Genomic DNA, 24,203 nt, shown 5'->3' on the forward strand with positions numbered 1-24,203 from the left:
TCCAATGGGTCTAAGTGAAGTTGCATATCAAGGTATGCACTGATACGATATCTTGAATTACTTAACTAGATCAAAATTCTTGTTTGAAGGAGAACCAGTGTCTGTGGGTATATATATATATATATATACCGAACACTACTCAGATCGGACGCGCAGCTCCACGCTGTGCATAAAAAAAAAATAGTTTTATTCCTGACTGCCTTTAAAAAGTGTTTGTGCGCAAAATGGTCCGATTTTGCGTCAGATTTTTTACAGTTTGATGATACGCCCTTATATATATATATATATATATATATGGTATAATATTTGCTATCCTGGAGAGTAAGGAACCTCCAGTTAGAACTCATAGGGAGATGTTTTGACTAAATCCAACCTCATAGATGCGTTGAGTATGGTTAAAATAGTAGGAATTGACTTAAGAAACATATTTTTTAAACGCAAAAATATGATTATTTAAGGTTGAAAATTAGTATTCATTATACAATTGATTTATTATCCCTAAAAAAAATCAATATATATATATATATATGCAATAGAAAAACATAATCCAAGGACTGGTTTCTACTAAAACATGTAGACTATATATATATGTGGAGGGTTAAATGTGTAAAAAATAAAAAAAGAAGTAAACAAATAAAAACTTTTACTAAAGAGTTTCTTATCCACAAATATTACTCATATATACAATTAATATTGATTTTCTTATTGTAGCTCTTGTTGTTAATGTCCTATGCAAGATAACAAACATTGATTTTATGTATGGATCTGTCATTCTGAATAGTGCTGTATTTCTTATGGAAAAATAGGATGGCACTACACCAATTTGCCATGTGTATAGAGAAAGAAGCTACGAATGTTGTGCTGCTGTTGTCATTATTATTTTTTCATTGCATATATAACAACCATGAAGTTTATCATTGACACTTTTTATGAATTTGGGTTATTCTGGATGGTAGTTTATTTCTTTCTCTGTTTTGAAAATTACGATACTATCTAGTAATAAGGGGAAAGTGGTTAATGTTCACTCACTAACTTTTTACTTAGTGACAGAAGTCGGTTTCTTTTGCTAACCGCCATTTTCTCTGTTACGTGCAGGAGTGTAAATACCAGCAGTAAATATCTGTATTTACTGCGATGATGTCAGCAAGAAACTGCTGTTGTTTTCAGCCGGGCAGATGATATGATGACATCAGATGCTATGTATGTGTGGAATGTGAAATACATATGCCTTCTTTTTCTTAATTAAAGTTATCTGCTGTGACTTCATATAAGTTACCATCCTCTAATGAAAATAAGTTTAACACCACACCCCCTCCCCATCAGTTTCTTTAGCCACATTTCTGCGTTTATGGGTATATGTTCTTATGGTAAACTCAATGGATGGGCAACAGGCTGGCCCGAACTGGACCCGTTTCGCTTCTGTGCGCTAGGTTTTGGGGAAGATCCGACCCGGAAATTGCTTGACCCATTTATTGTTGGGCGGTGCTTTTGGCGTGATTGTTAATGATCCAGGTCTCAAAGGCAGCCCATGACCTGAACCATTGGCCCAATAGGCCATCGGGTCATGTGGGTCTGGCCGGATCTGACTCTAATGAAAAGAAAATTAAGACCAAAACACATAGCGATGAAAGAAGATGAAACCTACAATATGTATAAGCGGACCATATGCTCCCACCGTAAGCCACATGTAAAGCATAATCAATGTTTACCATATGAAGCTCGTCAACTACAATTACTCGAACTTCACAAAGGCGGGTCTCTAGCTTCTGATAATTTGTTTATTAAAGGAATGCATATTTAGCTAAGCTCATACACATGTGAATAGAAGCTTGTAGATCATATCATTCATGATCAATTTCATGTATATAATCAATCAAATATGCATATGATTACAGTTATGCAAACATCTAATTATTTTCAGATTTATGCGTATGATATGCACAATTGCAAGCTGATCAGTTTAGAATGCGATTAATGTATCTAATTAGAAAATACATATTCCAATCATATTCATGTAGATGTATCGACCCACCAAAAAATATCACATACCGATCAAATTCATGTACATGATCAAATTCATGTACATGATCAGATTCATGTATATGTATTGACCAACCAAAGAGTATCATATACTGGTTAGATTCATGTACATGTATCGACCAAGAAAGAAATAACATCAGTGATTGGTGAGACATCATCAAGTCAACATCTGGTTGGATTCATGTACATGATCAGATTCATGTACATGGATCAACCTGCCATAAATTATCATATTATCAATTGGGTTGGTCCATGTACATACATGATCAAATTCATGTACATGGGTCGGCCAGTCACTCATTATCATGTCAATATCTGGTCTGATCCATGTACATGATTATGATCATTTACATGGGTCGGTCAAACAAGTATAAACATGTTAATAATCAACTAGTCTGATTCATGTATATGGTCATAATCATGTACATGGGTCAGCCAGGCATGTATAAATATGAAAACAGTCAGCTGGTTTGATCCATGTACATAATCATAATCATGTACATGGGTCAGCCAAACCTGTAAACAGTCAGTTTGTTTGATTCATGTACATAATTATAATCATGTACATGGGTCGGCCAGACCTATATAAACATGTAAACAACAGTTGATCTAATCCATGTACATAATCATAATCATGTACATGGGTCGGGCAGACCTGTATAAACATATAAACATTCAACTGGTCTGATCTATGTATATAATCATAATCATGTACATGGGTCGGCAAGACCTGTATAAACATGTAAATAGTCAGTTTGTTTGATCCATGTACATAATCATAATCATGTACGTAGGTCGGCCAGACCTGGATAAACATGTAAATAGCTGCATACATGATTCAAATTCAGTCAAAGATATAATCAACAGGCTAAAAAACACATATTTATTTCTGATGCAAAATCATGTAATCGACATAACTGAGATGCATATGTATATTTCAGACGCATGAGAAAGGAAAAATCGACAAAGTTGAGTGTGTGTGTGTATATATATATATATATATATATAGTATGCATGAGCAAGAAAAATTGATATAGTTGGGCTTCATATATACATATGTATATTTAGTATGCATGACTACTAAAATCGATAAGTCTGAAATACATAAATATGTATTCAGATGCATGAGTACCAAACTCGACAAGTTTGAAACACCTAAATATATTCAGATGCTTGAGTACCAAATTCAACAAGTTTGAAACACCTAAATATATTCAGATGCATGAGTACCAAACTCGACAAGTCTGAAATACATAAATATACTCAAATGCATGAGTACTAAACTCAACAAGTTTGAAATACATAAATATATTCAGATGCATGAGTACCAAACTCGACAAGTCTGAAACACATAAATATATTCAGATGCATGAGTACTAAACTCGACAAGTCTGAAACACATAAATACATTAAGTGCATGTGTATCAAACTCGACAAATCTGAAACACATAAATACATTTAGATACATGAATATCAGACTCAACAAGTCTGAAACACAAATATATTTAGATGCATGAGTACCAAACTCGACAAATTTGAAACACATAAATATATTTGGATGTATGAGTACCAAACTCGACAACCTAATATATATATATATATATATATATATATATAAATTGCATGAATAGAGAAATCGACAATTAAACATATATAGCTTTGAAATTAGATTTCCCTTTTCCCATCTAAAGCTATGGCCAAATCAATTTATATATATTCTTTTCTATGCGAATGGAGAGAAAAACCCGTACATTGAATCGAAGATCGAAAGATTAGAAAAATCAACGGATGTTTATATTATTTTTTCTTCTTCTTTTCTTCCCTCTTTTCTCTCTCTAGAACACGAGTTCTAGAGGAAGAGAGGAGTTAAGCCTTATATATATATATATATATATTTATTTATTTATTTTTCTAATGTCTTTTAGAGAGGGGGTGACATCCCCTCCAGATGCTCCTCTATAAGTGTAGAGTTCTACTATGTATAGAACTCTACACTCTTATCCATCTAGACTTTATCACTTTTATTTTTTTTTATTTTGTTCAGGTATGGGTCAATATTTTCGGTCATACCCAAACCTAAACTCGGATCAGAATTAAAATGGGTCAAGATTGGGTCTAATTTTTAAACCCGATTAGAAAATGGATCTATCGCAGACCCAACTTGATTATACTCGAACCCGTTAATGTAACAACCCCAACTCATACACAAGAAAAAGTGACAATTTTTTTTTTATAAATGCAGAAACAATCTCAGAGACCCAAAGCCTTACAGTTAAACACAACCACCTCCACAAAGGATCTTATACTTATCTTTCATACCAAACCATGATCAAACCAAACTTCATTTATTCAAATGTAAAGAGTCTGAAACATAATTAATTAAAAGTAAGGAAAGCAAAAGGAAAGACAAGAGGAAAGAGTCATATCATCCAAAGAATCTGCCATGTAGTTGTGTGGTCCGCTCGTAACTATTCTCAAAAGAAGATCACCCCACTAGGCATCTGAGGCTGCGAAAAATACAAAAAATAGGGTGTCAGAATCCAAAGAATTCTGCGTACAGGTCTTTCTAATGAATCAAATAAGTAAAAAGAACATAAATAAGATTCATGCAATATTTTAGAGGGACATAAATATAACACCTTCATAATTCAAATAATCATTCATGCAATAGAAAACATTTATTAAGCATGAGAAAATATTTAATAACAACAAAGATCACAATCCAAGTCTTAAAGATATTTAACAAGCATTAAGGAACAACATCATGCATTCATCAATATATCACAATTAAGAGAACAAGTAAATATGAATGATCGAATGCATAGTAGGAATATCATGATTTTAATGTAATGCATGCATAATTTATTATCTTTTAAACAAGTTTTCTTTCATATGCATGTTCCTATTAGGATGCACACACATTTAAGTTTCACTTTTTATTACTATTGCCTGCGTATACTCAAAACAGATAAAATCTCTGAGGTCAAGTTAGGTTCCCAGGGTAACTTAGCACACAATTTGTATTTTATTACTGAGTTCCAAACTTATCCCTCAACCAATATCAGGAAACGACATCATCTATCAGAATATTAGAAATCAGCATCTAATGTCGGGGATACCAAGAACATCAGCATCCACAAGTGCCATTTTTTTTGGTATACCAAAACAACAGTTGTGTCTATACACTACCCCCAGGCAAAGTGGCAGACTCTCTCTAAAACCGTGGTCAGGAGAAGAACCTCAATATTGGGTTCAGAGACAACAATAAAGCACACAAAATTTTAGTATCCTCACGATTTCCTCAAAACTGCAATATCCAGGATTCTCACACTAAAGAAGGGACATCAAGGAAACATAAATTACATTGTTCTTTACTTTCTTTTATCTTGTTATTAATTCATCTCTTTTATATTTGCAAATTAACATACAAAATTAATAACATAAGCTTGCAAATCAACATGCCAAGCTCTTCACAGGACTACAACCTGTGGCATCATAGAACAGTGCATCAAAACTATAATATCACATTTGATTTTTGCAATGCATAGCACAACTAAAACAAAGAACAACACATGCTCAAGGCTCACACAACCCAGGATGATCCATTTGATCATCAATGCATTCATATGCAAAAATCTCCAATCACATGCCACTATGCATTACTTTCACATGCTTGTCGATGCACATTCATATATGCAAACTTTTGAGATGCACATGAAACAATAAATTCATAAGCATATGCATGAGTGCACATGTATGCAGGTTAAGAACATGCTTCCAAATTAATACACATATTCATGTCTATAGCATAATTTCACTCGATGCAAGTATTCATGTCACATGCATGCTTCAACTCACAGGTTCATGTCCTATACATGTTTTTCACTCATAAATCCATTTACTTAAAACATGTGAATGCTTATGCAGACATGCCTATGCATCATAACCAAAATTTAGAAATTTCATGTACCCACAAGATGCACATGTACTAGCATTGCATTTGCACATTAGTCATGCGTAATAAGCCAATCATAAGCATGAGAAACCAACCTATAGCATGTACATAACTGAAACATCTATCCGAGCGAAAACTAAAAAATTTTAACACCCTCATCACACCATTAAAACCCTTTTTTTTTAAATATACATTTTTTTATGACAACGTGCAGCCCCAACCAAGCCCCACTTGGTTGGGCCCCACGGGCACTAGTCATTAGGAGTGTAAAAAAATCCCGTAGTTAAGACAGAGGTGTAAGATCAATGATACACTCATTCTGGAATGATATGCAAAGGATTAGAGCTGTAGATCATAAGTTTGGTTTGATGGATGAAGTCATGCAGATGAGTGCTAAGGTTAACTTAAACAAGGCCGTTAATGGTGGCATTTTGACTACTTCCTGATAATATTTTGTTGTCGTCCATGCAGTTTCAGACCATTTATTGCTCTTTTGTTATGCACACACAAGTTGACCACTTTGTTGGGATGGTTGTACAACAGACTCCTATATTGCAGATTATTCTCAAAATAAAGTGTATATAATAAAAAGTTTAACAAAGCCACTATGTGCTCACTGACAAATATGTATGATGGCACTTACCTCATACATAACACCACAGACTCCTATCCTGCCAAGGTTATTTTAAAGTAGTTAATTTCTTACTTCTCACAGTTAAAGCTTGCACACATGCAACAATGCAGTACCTACTAACATCTTGTGATATTTAATTCTCCTCATAGCTCCTGAAACATTATAAGCATTGACATCTTGTGATATTCAATTCTCCTTATAGCTCCTGAAACATTATAAGCACCTTCAGATACTGTTTTTTTTAAGGCTCACCAATGGTACACCAGACTAGGAAGAAACACAGTAAGTGTTTTGGTAAGTGTTTTTTTTTTTTGTTTAAAAGCCAACTACACCCAACCAAACCCAGTCCACTGGGGTTCGGTTCAGGCCCAGCTGGACCCAACCAACTGGGTCTGATCTGGACAGATATGGCACGGCTTGGCAAGGGACTGCCAGGTCCAGCCGTAGGCTGGTCTCGGCCCAACACGGCTTGGCATGCCCAACCGAGCCCCTCGAATGGGCTGCCAGATGCCCAACCAGCACCCTTGTTGGGCCTGGTGCAGCCCGACCAGACCTAGCCATGCCTGGCAGGGCCTGGCACGTCAGGCCAGCTTCGGATGGCCTGACCGTTGGCCCACCAGGGGACTAAAAATATACTTTTATATATATATATATATATATATATATATATATATATATATATATATATATATTATCTTTAAAAAAAATTTGAAAAGCCTGTACATATATATAGTCCCATTAAAAAAAGTCTGTGTATGTGAAATTTCCTATTTCATGTATACTTTAATGTGCATCACTATAAACGGTTATGCATACATGGACCGATTCATTGTTCTTGCATGTATATATATGCTCTTATGCTCAATCAAGACACATGAATAATCAAAACTTCTCAAAATGACATGCGTGCATGAACAAAACAACAATATCCAATGGTCCTTTAATGGGATATTCACGAAGAACCAATTTTATCATGAACAAAACACATAATGGACTGTATTTACCGAAACAAGAAATTCTATTTTGGTGCAAATATGTCATGCACAGAAATTTCTTTGTTGCTAGGTGTGCAAAATAAAAAATACCTTCATGAAACAAGATTTACACAACCCCATCCATGTATTTTAGAGTAAATAACTAGATTTACTCTTTTCCCATGGATTTTTCTCAAAAACATCACATGAAAATCCAATCCATGTTCTTTTTCTCATTTGAAACAAGAGAGAAACCCATACCATGAATCCGAGATGAAGAAATGATGGTAGATATTAAAAAACGTGGGTAAATGGTTGGAGATGGCCCAAAGTCCTCCTCTTCTTCCTTAGTTTTCCTCTCTTTTCCTCACTTTATCCTCTCCTCCTCCTTTTTTTCCTTCTCTTTCTCTTTTCTCTCTCTTTTTTGGGGTCTTTTATAGGCCCCATAGGGGAGGTTTCCCCTCCCTTTTTCTCTAGCCTCCTCTAAGAGAGTTTCTAAAAGATGGAACTCTCTCTCTCCCTTTGTTTCCTATTTTTTTTGAAACTCTACCAAATATTGACTTTTCTAAAAAAAAACTTTCAATCTTTTTAAAACTCTTTCTTAACCTCTTTTAAGATGGAATAAGGACTCTTTTAAAGAGTCCTACTCATAAAATTCAGAATTAGTATTGATTAATTAATTAAAATTACCTAGAAACTTTCAAAAATTACCAAATTAACCCAAAAGGCTTCTCAATCTTATTAAACTCCAAATTAAGGCTTTATATTGAATTTAAAACTGGAAAATATTGGGCTTGGATTTGGATCTAGATCTGGGTCCAAGATTCAAACTCATACCCAAAACGAAAATGGATCAAGATCTGGATTAAATCCAAATTAAAGTAAGACTTAAATAAGACCCAAATTCATATTAGTTTGGATCATAAGCCTTGGATCCAACCTGATCCAACTCCGGTTTTGTTTCTACAAACTGCTAAATTTTCAGAAAAATATGATTTTCTGGCCAACCAAAACCCAAATTGAGGAAAGTAAAACACCATTGCGCTCAAAATTCTGAGATGCATCCAACGACATACAATACTAATATCAAATTCTAAATTTTACCCAAAAATAACATAAATTTTGCTTGAATTTAAAGGTCGAAAATGAAACTCTTTCTCACACTTCGATTGGCTCACCTCGACCTCGTCGATGAGACCTGGGTCAAGCCTAGATTCAAAGGCATCAGCTTAAAAATCCATCTTTAAACAATTTTTCTCCCAGACTTAGCCAAATTTTTGAAAAATCTCAAAATGGCTAAGTGTGAAAATACGCGATATTACAGTTAACCTATATGGATCCATAAGTTCCAGCTACTCCTAGACCCAAATTAAATTGGGTCAGGTTTGGGTCTAACTTTTAGACCTGATTTAGAATCGGGTCTTATAAGACCCAACCTAGTTACACCCCTACTGCATTCAATGTATCCTTGGGTGTGTTAAGTTGGGTTCTTTTTTTTCTAATACAGAGAAAAACGGCCTCGCTCACCAAGCTCATTGGCATAAAACCCTAGTGCCCCCTTACCCATTAGGGTGTACACCCAGCTATGGTTTTGCAGTAACAATGCACACGTATGGGTTTCGATCTTATAAGCTCGCTTCAGCTTTGGTGATGCTCAAAGTTGCCCTTATGAGATGAGTAAAGCCTGTGGGCAGGTCTGATTAATGTTATTTGGATAGAAGTTGTCAGGTCAGTCCAGCAGCACATAAGTTAACCCAAACCCAACTCATGATTTTTTTTTCAAAAAGGCAAGCTCAGGTTATGCGGACTCCTACCAGAACAACAACTGCCCCAAGTAGCAGAGGGATTCAATCCTGGGCCTTTAGCTTGACATAGGACCCCGCTTACCACATGGGATACCAACTCGGTGGTAAACCCGACTCATTCTTGATAGGCCTTTTACCTTGATGCCTAATAGGTCAAGGCCTAACATCGTGACTCAAGCCCATCTCGGGGTGCCTCAAGTGGGTTCCTTACAAAATATGCAAGTGTCACTGGGTCTGGGATATGTGTTGGGTTTGGAAGAACTAAACCCATGGAATAAAGTATGGCAATAAAGTTAGGAATATTAATGGTATGGGTTTGATTAACATATGCATTTGACCAGCTTTATTTGGGTTTCGTAGAATGAGGCTGGGGTGAAAATGGATCGGGTGCAAAATGGATTGATCCAAACATATATTAGAATTCAGAAAATGATCGTACTGTATGGCCAAAATGACATGTTTCCTAAAATGCCTCACAATTTATCAAATTCTTAATATCGTTGGTTCCCAATATTTTTTTTATCGCTTTTACCCCTCACAGGTGCGGATTTCTGATTTTCACATGTCATGATGCTAAAATAATGCACCCACAAAACTCCTCAACAAAATTGCATCTAAGGTTGCGAAATTCCAAAAAGTTTTGCTAAATTTCAAATAATTTGTGAAACTTGTCATGAGTTTTGCACAAAAACCTGCAAAAGTCATAAAATTTACGGAAGTATGATATTTCAGAAATTATTGACGAGTATCGCATGAAGTATGCAAAATTCTAAAATATTTGTGAAAGTTCGATATTGCAAAATCTCTTATTTGAATCGCATCCGTATTGTGAAATTACTTTTTCTTACAAAATTGTCCCATATAAATTATGCTTCATTTCGCAACCCCTTTTTTATCTGGATATCCTATTTTCACACCATCTATCATTCTTGTGGTCCCCAACCAGTGGTCCTCAACCCTTTCAGTGTTCTTTCAATGATATTTTGATGACATTCTGGTGAATATTCCAGTAGGTGGCGACTTTGCAAAAATCCCTCATTGATTTGACTGTTAGTTTTCTCATAATTTTTTGTTTTTTTTTGGCTTTTTGTCCCATATAAATGCACATATAGTTACTTATTTTTGTTTGTTGCTTGTCAATATTTAATGCTTTTGTTAATATTTATCTATATTTGATTGGAGTTGGGATTGACTGTGCACAAACATTTGATAGGGGTTGGTTGTGTAGGGTATTATGGTTTATTATGGATTGTTAGTTTTCATAGTTGCTAACTGAGTGATACATTGTGTGGTTGGTGTAGGCAGTTATGATAGTTGCTGAAATGGTATTTGTAAATTATTGTAGTACTGAGCAACCATTTTGGAGATCGATAATGGTCTCTAAAAATAACAACTTTAAGGAATTTACAGTATTAATGTCTCATAAAACTAGATATATGAAAGAGTTAATGGTCCTCCAGTATAAGTGCACTCCGAAATTAGATGGTAAAGATATATGGATACATCTCTTGGATGACGTCAATGTTATATAGAAGCAACATTTACTTAGTTGCTAGTAAAGCTATATGAATTGACAATGTTGCAAAGTTAAACAAGTTAAAGGATGCATAGTTAAATATCAAGTGGGAGTCTGAAGTGATATACAAGAATGGAATGATGAAAATCTTGTGAATTATTTGCATTTATCTCAGCCACCAGCTATTGAGCTCACTCCTCTAGCGAACATTCCACCATTCTCAACAGTTAATGATGAGAGGATCACTGCAAATGATGTGAAACCACTGGAACAAACCAGTGTTGGCAATCTTCATCGCAGGATGTTGTATAAAACCCAACCTTCCAATGCAGATAACAAATCTAGGTAAAGGATGAAACTCTTTCTAATTTATGCTTGAACTGAAGGTGTTATTTTTTTGGTTAATTTTGATAGTTGGGATTGCATGAATGTTGCATTTTTTTAAGCAAAGAGAGCCATAGATACTATGAGTTTTGATTTACTTTGTGCAGTCAATCAGTCATTTTGAGCTAGCAGCGATGACAAACACAATGTAGACTCAGATGATAGCAATGATTTTGAGTATACCATGTCGGTTGAGTCAAACTTAGAAATAATAGGGGGGGACTAAATTAGTGATGATTTGGAATAAGTATTGGTGGGTGAGAACGATGTGCTAATGTCATTTGGAAAGTCAAATCCTTGGTCCTCAATGAACGGATTCTCATTCAATAAAGAGCAATTAAAAATAATTGATGCAATGGATTCTCAGTTGTATGATGAGTTGCACAACAAAAAACTTAACAAAGACAAACAGTTTCAACACCTAACTACAGAGTCAAACGATCATGAAATGCTTGCGGCAAAAGGTTTACTGATCTTGTGCAATGTCGCGAGTTTTTGAGAGATCATGTAGTTAGGAATAACCTTAAAACAAAATTTGTGAAGAGCTACAGTAACAGAGTTACTCTTGTATGTACGAGAAAAAGCCTATGGACTATGGTAGATTGCCCTTGAAAGATCCACTGTACAAAGATGTGTGGAGCAACATTCTTTAAAGTGAAGAGGTATCAAAGCAAGCATACATGTAGTGGATCAGTGGGCAACCTTGTTGCGAGAAAAAAGCCTTTGAAGTGAATTTCATGTGTTATTCATGGATGCTTGCACGATAACCCGAAGATGACTCCAAGACAAATCATGAACGAATGTAGGTGTGGAGGTTTCTTACAAACATGCATGGCGTTGACGTGAATTGACTGGGTTGATGTTATGTGGTTCATTCTAGGAGTCTTCCAGGAAGCTTTCCATTTATTGTCATCATTTAATGATGGCTAACCCTGGATCCATAGTGTTCATTGAGACTGATACAAACAATAGTTTTTTGTACATATTCATGTCCTTCTGGCCATGCATTGATGGGTTTGTCAAAGGATGCCATTCACTTATGTAGATGGCACTTTTCTAAAAGAAAAATACAAGGTTATTTTGTTGTTTGCCCACACTATTGATGCTTCTAGTAATATATTTCTTGTAGGATTTAGAGTGGCGGATAAGGAGTAGAAGAATTCATGAAAATGGTTTTTGAGGCATTTAAAGAACCAAATAAATATCTACAACAATGATAAGTCCAAGGTTAAAAATAGTTGATAGTTATCGCAGATAGGCACAAAGGGCTTTTGTATGTTGTCCCTCGCATGTGACGTAATTGTCATTATGGATATTACGTAAAGCACCTGATTGGTAACTTTTCAAAAAAAAATTGGTGCATCACTTAGTGCATAGTAGTGGTGGCTGCCAAAGCACCCACGATATGATGTCATTTTTATATTTCCACGATATTTGAGCAAAGTGAAGAAGCATATAAATATGTTGATGATAAGATAAAACCATTACATTGCTCTAACTTTCAGTTTCTTGCTAAAAGGTATGAGTGCTTAACCTTTAATATAGAGGAGTGCCTTAATTCATGGATTCTCTCTAACCAGATCTTAATTATCAAAAACAATAATGCATAAATAGGAAATATGCCTATCTTGGGCCCCTTAACAAAATTAAGAAAGTGGGAAAGATGGGAAGATGCTCCCGACTTTTTTTTTCATTCTTGTTCCTTCCAAGTTGGCGTCCCACCCTATGGGCCCCATGGGTCTTCCTCTCCTTCAAAATGGTTGGGACATGTGCCCTTTGACTTTTTTTTATGGAGAGAAACAACATCAACAACCACATCACCTCCTTGGGCCCCACTTTAACTTGGGAGACTCCCTTGACTGGATGAGATGTTATTTGAATCATAGAGCAATGAATCTAACATTTTTTCTGATATGATTATATACTTGCATGATATTATGATATGCAGGATGATGATATGCCTACATTCAACATGACATGATATATGTGAAGCATGGTGATATGCTTGTGTACATTGAATGCATGATTGAATGACTATTGTAATACATACACAAAGTAACTTACGTGTTGATGTTATGTTTATTGTATGTGTAAGAAATTATGATGTGACCTATCTGAACATGAAAATGCATGTGTAAATTATATTTATGAAAACTCAATTGGATTGGATTAACTGTTGAATAAGGCCTAATTGAACTTATGCATGCTTGAGTCCGGATGGTGTCTATGCCTATGCTCGATCAAAATGACCCTTGTCATAGATCTGCTTCATCCGTTCTAGACATTCGTAATATTTTGCCTCAATGTAGCGAGAATCTCATCTCACATTTTCAAGTCACGATCAACATCGAGAGATACAATACTCTTGTCCTCATATGCAGCCACAAATAGGGGAGAAAACCTGTACAATGCCTCGAACGGAGTCATCTCGATGGAGGAGTGATAATTCATGTTATATGCATACTTCACTCATGACAAAAAGTGGTGTCACTTGTTCAGGTGGTTTACTATGAAACAAAAGAGGTAAGTCTCTACTGCTTTATTCATGATCTCTGTCTACCCATCCATCTGAGGGTGGTGAGAGGTACTATAATTCAGTTTGGTGCCAATTAACTTGAAGTATGTGGTCTAGAACTGTTTAAAAAAGATCGAATCTCGATCACTCACTATGCTTCTTGGCACACCGTGGAGTTTCACCACATGGCTCAAAAATTGTTTGACTAACATTTCGACAGAATACTTTTGTGGCAATCTGATGAAATGAGCATACTTGGAAAACATATTCAACACGATCATGATGACCACTTTTCGCTCACATGAGAGTAGGGCTTCCACAAAACCCATGAAGATATCTTGTCACACTTTCATAGATCATCAAAGGTCGTAGCAACCCAGGCAATTTCATTGCCTTATATTTGTTAGCCTGATGGACCATGCATTGGTGCACATATTCCCAGATATATCCCTTCTTGCTCAGCCAATAAAAGAAGGTTTTCAGCCTTTGGTAAGTCTTGGACACACCTTTGTGTTCTCCACTTGAAGTGCTATGCACCTCATGCAACAGATTCTAGATCATGTAGCTTCCTGACAACATGTAGATATGTCCTTTATAGAACATGACCACACCTCTAACTGTGTGGTTAGGGTGGCTTTTTGGTTTCTTAGCCAACTCACACACTACCATTTGGATTCTACTATGGCTTGTTTGGGAATTACATACCTTACTTCAAACATCACATTCAACAATGGTGAGTGTGTGTAAATTCAGTACATCCTCAAATTGTTAGGACGGTGCATTGGCCGCTTTATTCTCCATGCCCTTCTTGTATCAGATCTTGAAGTTATATCCCATGAACTTTGCAACCCACCTTTGTTGGCCGACAGTGGTGATCTGTTACCCTAATAAGTACTTAAGGCTTTGGAGGTCAGTTTGCATAATAAACTTGCACCCAAGGAGGTAGGAGCACCATTTCTCCACCACAAGAACCGTTGCAAGCATTTTCTTGGCATAAGTGGATAAGACACAGTTTTGGTTATGCAAATCCTTGCTTATAAATGCAATGGGGGTGTTCCTCTTGAGAGAGGACAACACTATCATAGCCAAGCTAATCTAAAAAGAGTCAAAGTATACTTTTGCCAAAGTCTATCACACTAGTCAAAAATTTGAAGCCCCAAAATAAGTTAGATTAGAAAAGTTATTTCTTATTTGTGATTTTGTTTTTTTTATCAGCGTCAAATGGTCGCACGTCAGCCACAGGGTTAGGCTGCTCAAAGAGATTTTCTACTAGGAGCTCTTAATACTCTGACTGAGACGTGTCAACACCTTGCCAATAATAGAGATAATGGCAATGGGAACCATGAAGGAAACCATAACAAAAACCAAGGAGGAAGAGTTAGCTATAAGAAGTTTATGGATCCCTCATCGTTCAATTGTTTTTGTTCTAAAAATATGGAGACATTATCTGTATGGAGAATAATATGAAGTCTTATTAGACCACAAAAGCCTTAAGTATATCTTCTCGCAGAAGGAGTTTAATATGAGGAAACATAGGTGGTTAGAACTTCTGAAAGACTATGATTTCTCTATCTCTTATCACTCTGAAAAAGCTAATGTAGTTGCAGATGCCCTAAGCAGAAAAGAGAATAAAATATCATATCTCATTTGTAGTGAGTGAGTGAAAGCTTTTAGAAGATTTCATTCAATGGAGTCCTTTTAGATCTGAGCAAGGCAAGATCAAGATCACTAGTATGGTTGTTAGAATTGATATTATGGATCATATCATATTTAAGTAGAAGGACGATCCACAATTTAACAAGATTATAGCAGTCTATCAGTAGGATGAGTTAAATCTCCACCGAGAAAAAGATGGCAGTATATGGTATGGACAGAGATTATGGGTGCCAGAAGATTCATAATTAAAGAAAGAGCTATTAGATAAAGCACATTGATCCAAGTATACTATTAATCTTGGCAACACCGAGGTGTTCAAAGATATACAGAGAAATTTTTTATGGAATAGAATGAAAAGAGAGATTGCAAAGTATGTTGTCAGATGCTTAGTGTGCTAGCCGGTCAAAATTGCGCACCAAAAATCAGGAGGACCAATGCAGACTATAGAGATACCCTAGTGAAAATGGGATGATATTACCATAGACTTTATGACGGGACTACCCAAGACTAAGCATTAGTACAATGATATATGGTTGATTGTAGACTGCCTTACAAAGTCGATGCACTTCTTACCGATCAGGATAAGTCAGACCTTAGCGAGTCTCACAGATCTATATATAGATGAGATCATCAGGTTACATGGTGTACCTGTACCAATCATTTCTATTAAAGATCCGAGGTTTACGTCAAAGTTCTGGGGACAGTTATAGAAGGCATTGGGGACAAAGTTAAAGTTTAGTACGATGTTTCATTCTAGGACAAATAGACAGTCAGAGAAAACGATCTAGACATTAGAAGATATGTTGCAGGCTTATGAATTGGACTGAAAAGGTGATTGGAGTAAACATTTGAAATTAGCAGAAATTGCGTATACCAATAGCTATCATTCAAACATAGGTATGGCTCCGTATGAGGCATTGTATGGACGACTCTGCAGATCGTCTGGTTGTTGGAGTGTGGTTGGTGATCGATCTATCGAATCCCCGATAGTGCTAAAATACTATATCGATCATGTATAGTTGATTTTTAAGAAGCTTTTGATCTCTCAGAGTTGTCAGAAAAAGTTATGCAGATACAAAACAATGTGAACTTACTTTAGAAGTTAAGGATCATGTATTCATCAAGGTTTCGCCAACTAAGAGTGTGTTATGATTCGACAAGAAAAGAAAGCTTAACTTGAGGTATGTGAGACCTTTTAAGAGGATTTGGTTGGCTTAAACATTTTGTTTGGGGATAGTTTTGAATCTGGACTATTATAGATGATTTGAACTTTTATTCAATTCAATTTAATTTATAAAGATGTACTTTCACTTTTGCAATTTAGTTAGTAAATAGTTTGGTACAACAACTATGACAATCCCAATTTGCATGTTTACGCTAAGTTTTAAAAAAAAATCACAAAAAAAATCTAATTATAAATTAGGGTCATTACATTCATGATTATCAAACCTCACTAAAAAGTCATTATCCATAAGAGAAGAGATGATAGACATGGAGCTTAGCTTCCAAAGCTTTGAAATATAAAAATCACACTTCTTAGGATGGGTTTCCCACTTGCAAACTAGAGAATTTGTGAACTTCATCTTCTCATCATCATATGAGCTTTAAGGAATATTAATAGATTTCTTGTTGTCTTCCTCAATCATTGGAGGCAAGTCTAGATTTGACTCTATCAAACTCTATCAAGGAGCAGAAAAAAAATTGCACCCAAGACTGTCTTTAGTATCTTGGTCATTCAACTGATTATGACAACCACCAACTTGGGAGCTTGGTCCATCACCACCACCATCAAAACCATCTTCCGTCAACAAGAGTTGGGTCCAAGCTCAACTTCATGAAGGCCGCTCAACCATGCTCCAATAACAAAAGAACAACCAACCTTTACCACCAGACTTCACTTCCTTGAACCCTAGAGAGGAAGTAGCTGGCGGAAAGGAGCATACTTGAGGGCAAGCTGTGGTTAGGCATACCCCTACTAGTTATACAACTATACCATTGGCTCATGAACCTCTGACGTGCACTAGCTGCTCCTACCAGACAAGACAAGCTGAGCGCCCCACCCCGTTGGTACTCAAGAGGGACCTTCACCAGAAAGCAAAAACTGATGACAAAATTGTCAGCGCAAAGCCAAATCTCTAAGGATAGCCAACAGAAGAGAAAGCCTAACAAGTGCTAGGTCTTAGCCTTTGTAATATTTATAAACACTATATTTTAGAAAAAAATTCATTTAGGGCCCAATCTTTTGATTCTAAATATGGGCCTCACGTTTCAAAACATTTCATGAAAACATTCAAATAAGGACCTAGGTCAACATCCATCATATTGGAAAATGTGAGTCCATTTTGGTTTATTATATTGTCCTTTGAAAAATGAAAAGCACTCATTCATCTTCATAAAAAAAGAAAAAGTAAATAGTTTAAACTCTTAATGCACTATTGTAATTTGACTTATGATTTAACTTGGGTATATATGCAAGTCCTTGTTTGGTAGTTTCCTGAAAAAACAGAGGCCCATCTTTTTTTTGGATTTATAACTCAAAGAAAACGCACCAAACACAGAGACCTGGTCTCACTGCTCAGCTTGCCATACCGACAGTCATCGTGTCTACAACACGTAAAACTACGAGGCTAGGACCCCTACCCCAGGGCCAACGCTACGTATTGGCTTGTACGGAGGGGCGACACCCATGAAAATGGAACCTTGACTGCCTGTCTAGCAGCCAATGCCCCACCCCACTAAGCCAACCCCCCATTGGGGCAATGGCTCATCTTTTGAATTTGAAAAACATGTGGCTCATTTTTTAAATTATGGGCAAAAGGTCCCTAAATGAAAATTTCCTTTTTTTTAAATGAATTACAAAACTAAAACAAAATTACCAAAAAAAGAGAAGTATGCGGTCACAAAGACACGTGATGTGGATTCCACACGTAAGTTTATTTTTGTTTGAAAATCATGATACGAGGAGATGAATTTTTTGAATTTTTAATCAATAAAACAATAATTTGTTGATACTTTAATATAAAAATGGGATTTTATGGAAATAGTACCCAAAATAATGAAAATAATATTAAAATATTAGCTGTACGTGATAGAGAATGTGTCTGATCATGTACACTCGTGTCAGGGTGACACTACCAAAATACAGCGTGCCTGTCGCATAAGAATTATGTAATTGAAAGAAAAAAAAAAGGAATAAAGAAAAGAAACAGTGCTAAACTTTATTTTTCAAATTTAGTGCATAAAAAAAAGTCTCCAAGATATTTGCAACATAGATCCTATGAAGTGTAAGAGTGGCATAGCAACTCAGACTAAGGGCACATTTGAAAGCGCAAAAGATGTAAATAAAATGATGCAAAATAAAAAAATTGTTTGTATTTTCTTACCCTTTCAAGTAAGAGACTTTTTCGCTGAGCTTTTCTAAAAAGTATACACTTTGATAAGAAACATTTCTCCACGAGGGGACAGAGGAATGTTCCCTATCAAGAGAAAATTTATTTTACACTCCCACAGCCCATCTCACACATCTCACCAACATAACTACCACCCACCATCTCACCGTCACCACAACCGCCCATCTCACTACCACCCACCATCTCACCATCACCTTCCTCTCTCATTTTTTTTACGTTTTCTCACTTTGTTTTTCTCATGCTACACAAACAATCAAAAAACTTTTTTGAAATATAAAAGACTCTCGTGGGCAAAACTTTCTTTTTCTACGAGACTTTTTGTCTCTTCCAAACGTACCCTAAAGTTGATTTCATTCTATCAGGTAATCAAACCCAAAACTCATCTCCCTCGGAACGACGATCAACTATCTTGCATTAACACTGCACACTAAAAGTGCTGCTGCACCTGGGAGAGCCCACCAACTTGTTGTTGGGCCTCACAGCCTATCCCAAGATGGTGGTTCTCAAGTGCAAAGATGTAGGAAAAGTGATGCAAAATAAAAAAGAAATCCTTACAGATTTTCCCAATCCTACCAAATGAGAGACTATTTCACTAAAAGAGTTTTTCTAAAAAGTACAATTTTTCATAGAAAACATTCTTTCACAAGAGAAAACATGTTTTCTACCAAGAGAAAATTTATTTTTACACTCCCCACCACCACCATCTCACCATCACCACCACCATCTATCCAAACACCACCCTCCTCCTCTCTCATTTTTTCATATTTTCTCACTTTATTTTTTTATGTTATACAAACAAGCAAAAAAAAAAAACTTTCTTTTAAAAAACTTTTCTCATATGAAAAACTCTCATAGGTAAAACTTTCTTTTATTATGTGAGTTTTTCTAAACTCCAAACACAGGTGTGCTATGCGATACACCCGACTTGTAAGTTGCAACATCTGAGAGAGGAGAGGAAACTTAGACCATACAGATCCTTTCCCTTCCTACTGCCCGAGGGAAAATGGGAGGCAAATCCCCACTTTCTTAAACCCTGAACTTCTCTCTCTCTGAACAGCCCTTTCAAAAACTGCCCAGCCGACAGTACAGTAGCCCTCCTCTTCCTTCCCTCCTCCCACTCCTTACTTCTGAAACAGACCACTGCTTCCTCGCCTTCTTTTGATAACCACCCTCTACTACCAACTCCCAAATGCTCCTACCCTCTCTCGTATCCTCCAGCATAGCGATGAGCTCCAAGTTTTTCCTCAAGACCACACCTCACGGACCCATCCCACCACCATCCTTCCTCCTCCTCCATCACATACACTCCTCGCTCATCCACACCCTCAGTATGGACAACCACCATCTTGGGGCAGTCTCAGCGTTGGGGTGTACTACCTTGAACCCGCAAAAGCTCACCCTCTCAGTTCATCACTCGCCCACCAGAAGGCCCCTCACTACTTTCATGGTGGCTAGGCCGGGTATGCCCAGCTCTCTCTCAGAAACCGCACACACCCACCCGTCTCTTTCTCTCTCTAGAAACTCAACACATACATCTCTTTCTTTCTCTAGAAACGCTAGAAACTCATGCACCCATCTCTTTCTTTCTCTAAAACCACGCTGACCCGTTTATCTCTCTCTCGCTCAAAATGGTCCATTTTCGACTTAATTTTTTTTCTAATTTTGTTTTAGTGTTTTAGTTCATTTGCTAGCTAGGAAAGCGGTTATGGTTGAGTCGGAAAACTTGCGAGCATTGAATGATAAATTGGAGAGTGAAGGAATTCCATTAAACGAGTGCAAGATAGGGAAGTACAACAGAATACTCTGCCCCAAGGTAGTGCTTTTTCTCCAGTTGAGTATTTTCTATTTTCTTTTTATTCGACTAACTTTTGTTGGTGTTTGATACGTGACTCTGGAATACTGGTTTGCTTCTGTGGAGACTTGCTTGAAGATGTTAATATGAGCAGGGTGTTTTTGGTTCTTGGTGTTTGATTCATGGAAATTGCTGAAAAGTGCAGTTTTAGAGTTCGGATTGAGGAATTGCAGTTCTCTAGCATGTTTCTGTGTTTTGTGTAGGTTATGGACGTTTATTATTATTAATATTTCTTTTTTTTTTTGTTGGGGATATTTGATGCATTTGCTTGGTCTAGGTTCTGCGGAGTTTCATAGTTCGTTCATTATGTTCTATGATCTTTTATTTATGAAGATTCTGTGATCGTTAATGAATCATATTGTATCCCTGGATTTTGCCAATTGGTAGTGGAGTTACCTAGCTAAGTAAGAATTAGAATCTCTGTTTGATTACCAGGTATCAGATACTGTATTCTCTGCGATGGTGATTTGTTTGCTTTGAAGGAAGAAACATGCTTTTCTTGTAGTTCTGATGAAACAAATACTTATTTTGAAGCTAAACACAACACATCGCTTCTCTATCTCTCTGCACAAGTGTTCATCGAAAACTGGCACAAACCAGCCGTTTACTTCCATGTTCATTCTTCTGTTGTCTAGATGTTTGCATTCATCCATCTAACTGGAATTTCAATGCATATGATCCTCTTAAGTTTCACGAGAATATAGATTATTGGCCCTTGAGAGCTTCAATTACAAATGATGTATTCACAGTCAATATTGATTAGTGTTGGCTCTAGCATTATGGATTCCATTTGCAAATTTTGGAATCTATTACTGTGAATAATATTTCATTGAGATTCATATTGTTAAATAATATTTGTTTTCATCCTTCTTTTTCCAGATCTTCCTTGATGTCACTTGTTTCCATTCTTCACATGATTCATAGGTATTCTCAACAAAAATGCTACTCTCAACTTTACATACAACATCTTTGTGACATGTTGATCCACAATGTGAACAATAAGAAATCATATAATCATATTCAATAACCTGTCAATAGCGTGGACATTGGGTCGGGCTGGGCCGGCCTGATAACCGGTCCATAAAGGCCCGACTGACCTGACTGGTCAGAGGAGCTCCCTAAAGCGACTCGACTATTATTGGGTCGGGCTTGGTCTGACTTTAATTGTGTCGGGCTTCCAAGCTGGCATCCGTCACCTACCCAATAGGCCCGAGTCTGGCTGACTGGGCGGTTGGTATATATATATAGGTGCTGGTGCGGATGCAGTGATGCGGCACTTTAAAAAAACTTGGATGCGGGGGTGCGGGGAGGGTATATATATATATATATAATTTTTAATAGTTTTAAGTTAACACGTGTATGTGTGTGCATATATATATATATACATATATATAACTGGACTTGGTTAGGGTTAACTGAATCTACTTTTGGACAGAAATGGACCTCAGTGTGGTTGACTTCACCAGACACAAAGGCAGTCATGTGCAAGTGTTGCACCTGCATGGGTGCGGGTGCGATGCTGGTGTGGTGCCCTATTAGAAGAGTCCATGTTACATGGTATATATATATATATATATATATATAGAGAGAGAGAGAGAGAGAGAGAGAGAGAGAGAGAGAGAGAGGCAAGCGTACCATATCTTGATAGATAGAGAAGGGGAGTGTATTAAGTCTGCGCAAAAAAAGAGAAAGAAAACACTTATCACACACTTCACCCCTCATGTCAGATCTCACCTCATATCAGCCTGCCAAAGTCATTGATGAGGCTAGATCTCAAAAAAATGTTCACTTTTTTTCGATTTTCAAACTCAAAATGTGCATGGGCAGATAACAAATATATTTTACATTTTTAAGGCATTTTGAGAGGGTTTTAGGGTTTCTATTTTTCTTTCTTAAATCTTAACATCTACTTTTTTTTAAGGAACCCATAAGGGATCGATTCGGGCTGGCACCTGTGCCCAAGCTGTAATGGAATGAAAATTACACAATAAGGTGCCTCTTATGGGCTTACAATCATACACAGAGAGAACAAGCAAAGACCACTTATGGGTCAATACAAATCACAAGCACAATAGCCTCTAATGGGCTTGAAGCACAACATAAAAATATAAGATTTTATATATTCAAATGTGCTTGAAAACAACCATACATAATAAAGGGAAAGACACCCTTTATATAGACAATAACTATAAATATAGTTGTTGGGATGCTCCCAACAACTATAATGGTCAATGACTATTAAGCCCTTACAAGGAAAATAAAAGACAAAAATAAAGAAAATAAAAATAAGAACATACGAAGGACTAAAGTGCCCCCAGTGGACATAGTCTATTACATGATTTAAAAGACCAAAATATCCCTAATGGGTATGACCTATTACAATGATATATATATATATATATATATATATATATATATATATATATATATACAAATCCTAATATATACAATTTAACACCCCCCTTAACTTATTGTATAATCACCGAAAGTTTGTCAAGTAAGAAATGAAACCATGGAGAAGGAAGTGCCTTGGTGAATAAGTCGGCTAACTAAAACTCAGATGCTACGCAGGGCAAGATGATAATCCTCTTGAGATACTTGTCACAAACATAATGACAATCCATCTCAATATGCTTGGTCCGTTCATGGAATGTATGGTTGCTAGTGATGTAGATGACACTTTTATTATCACAACAAAATCTTGAGGGTGACTTCATATATACCCCCATGTCTTCTAATAATCTCTTCAACCATACGATTTCAGAAGTCGTGGCGGCCATGACACAATATTCAGCTTTAGTCGACAACATGGATACTTTTTTTTGTTTCTTGCATTTCTAGGACACCAACGAGTCACTTATAAATACACAAAAACCAGTGGTTGAGCGTCTATCATTGGGATCCTCTGCTCAATCAGAATCATTATAAGCAATTAATTCAAGTGGAGAGGAAGAGGATAATATTAGCCCTCTTGAAACAAAGGTTTGCAAATATCTAATAATGCGCATACCAACGCTCATGTGCACAGTCGTAGGAGAATCCTGAAATTGGCTTGCTATGTGCATGATATGAGAAATGTCAAGTCAGTTGATAGTCAAATATGTAAGAGCTCCAATCATTTGTCGATAAGGAGTAGGGTCGTTTAAAAGGGTGCCATCATCAATTTTTATCTTAGCGTTCACCATTCAAAAAGCCATTTTTAACATTCATTTGATAAACAAACCAATTCTTAATGGCAACTACAACAATGAGAGTCCTAATCGAGGTCATCCTAGCCACAAGTGCGGAAGTCTCATAATAGTCTATATCGTATTCTTGCGAATAGCCTTTGGGGACTAGCTTAGCCTTATACCGTTCTAGGGAGCCATCACTCTTAGTTTTAACCTTGTAATCCCACCTAGAACCTATAGACTTTTTTTCTTGTGGTAGATCTCCTATTTGCAAAGTGTTAGATTTTTCTAA

At 36.4% G+C, this 24,203-nt stretch overlaps 1 protein-coding gene across 3 annotated transcripts in view; it reads left to right on the forward strand.

Annotated features, from left to right (window-relative positions):
- The first annotated feature begins 19,882 nt into the window (after positions 1 to 19,882).
- LOC149822635 (primase-helicase Twinkle, chloroplastic/mitochondrial-like) overlaps positions 19,883 to 24,203 on the forward strand; it is a 106,220-nt gene continuing 101,899 nt past the window's right edge. For all 3 annotated transcript variants that reach the window (XM_089979934.1, XM_089979935.1, XM_089979936.1), the window contains exons 1-2: positions 19,883 to 20,349; positions 20,569 to 20,702. In XM_089979934.1, the coding sequence (XP_089836060.1) occupies positions 20,079 to 20,349; positions 20,569 to 20,702 (405 nt within the window). In that variant the 5' untranslated portion in view covers positions 19,883 to 20,078. The remainder of the gene's footprint in view (positions 20,350 to 20,568; positions 20,703 to 24,203) is intronic.

The sequence above is a fragment of the Nuphar pumila genome, chromosome 11 (genome assembly GCF_984573655.1).
Source record: "Nuphar pumila chromosome 11, dmNupPumi1.hap1.1, whole genome shotgun sequence".
In the NCBI taxonomy this organism is placed as follows: Eukaryota; Viridiplantae; Streptophyta; class Magnoliopsida; order Nymphaeales; family Nymphaeaceae; genus Nuphar; species Nuphar pumila.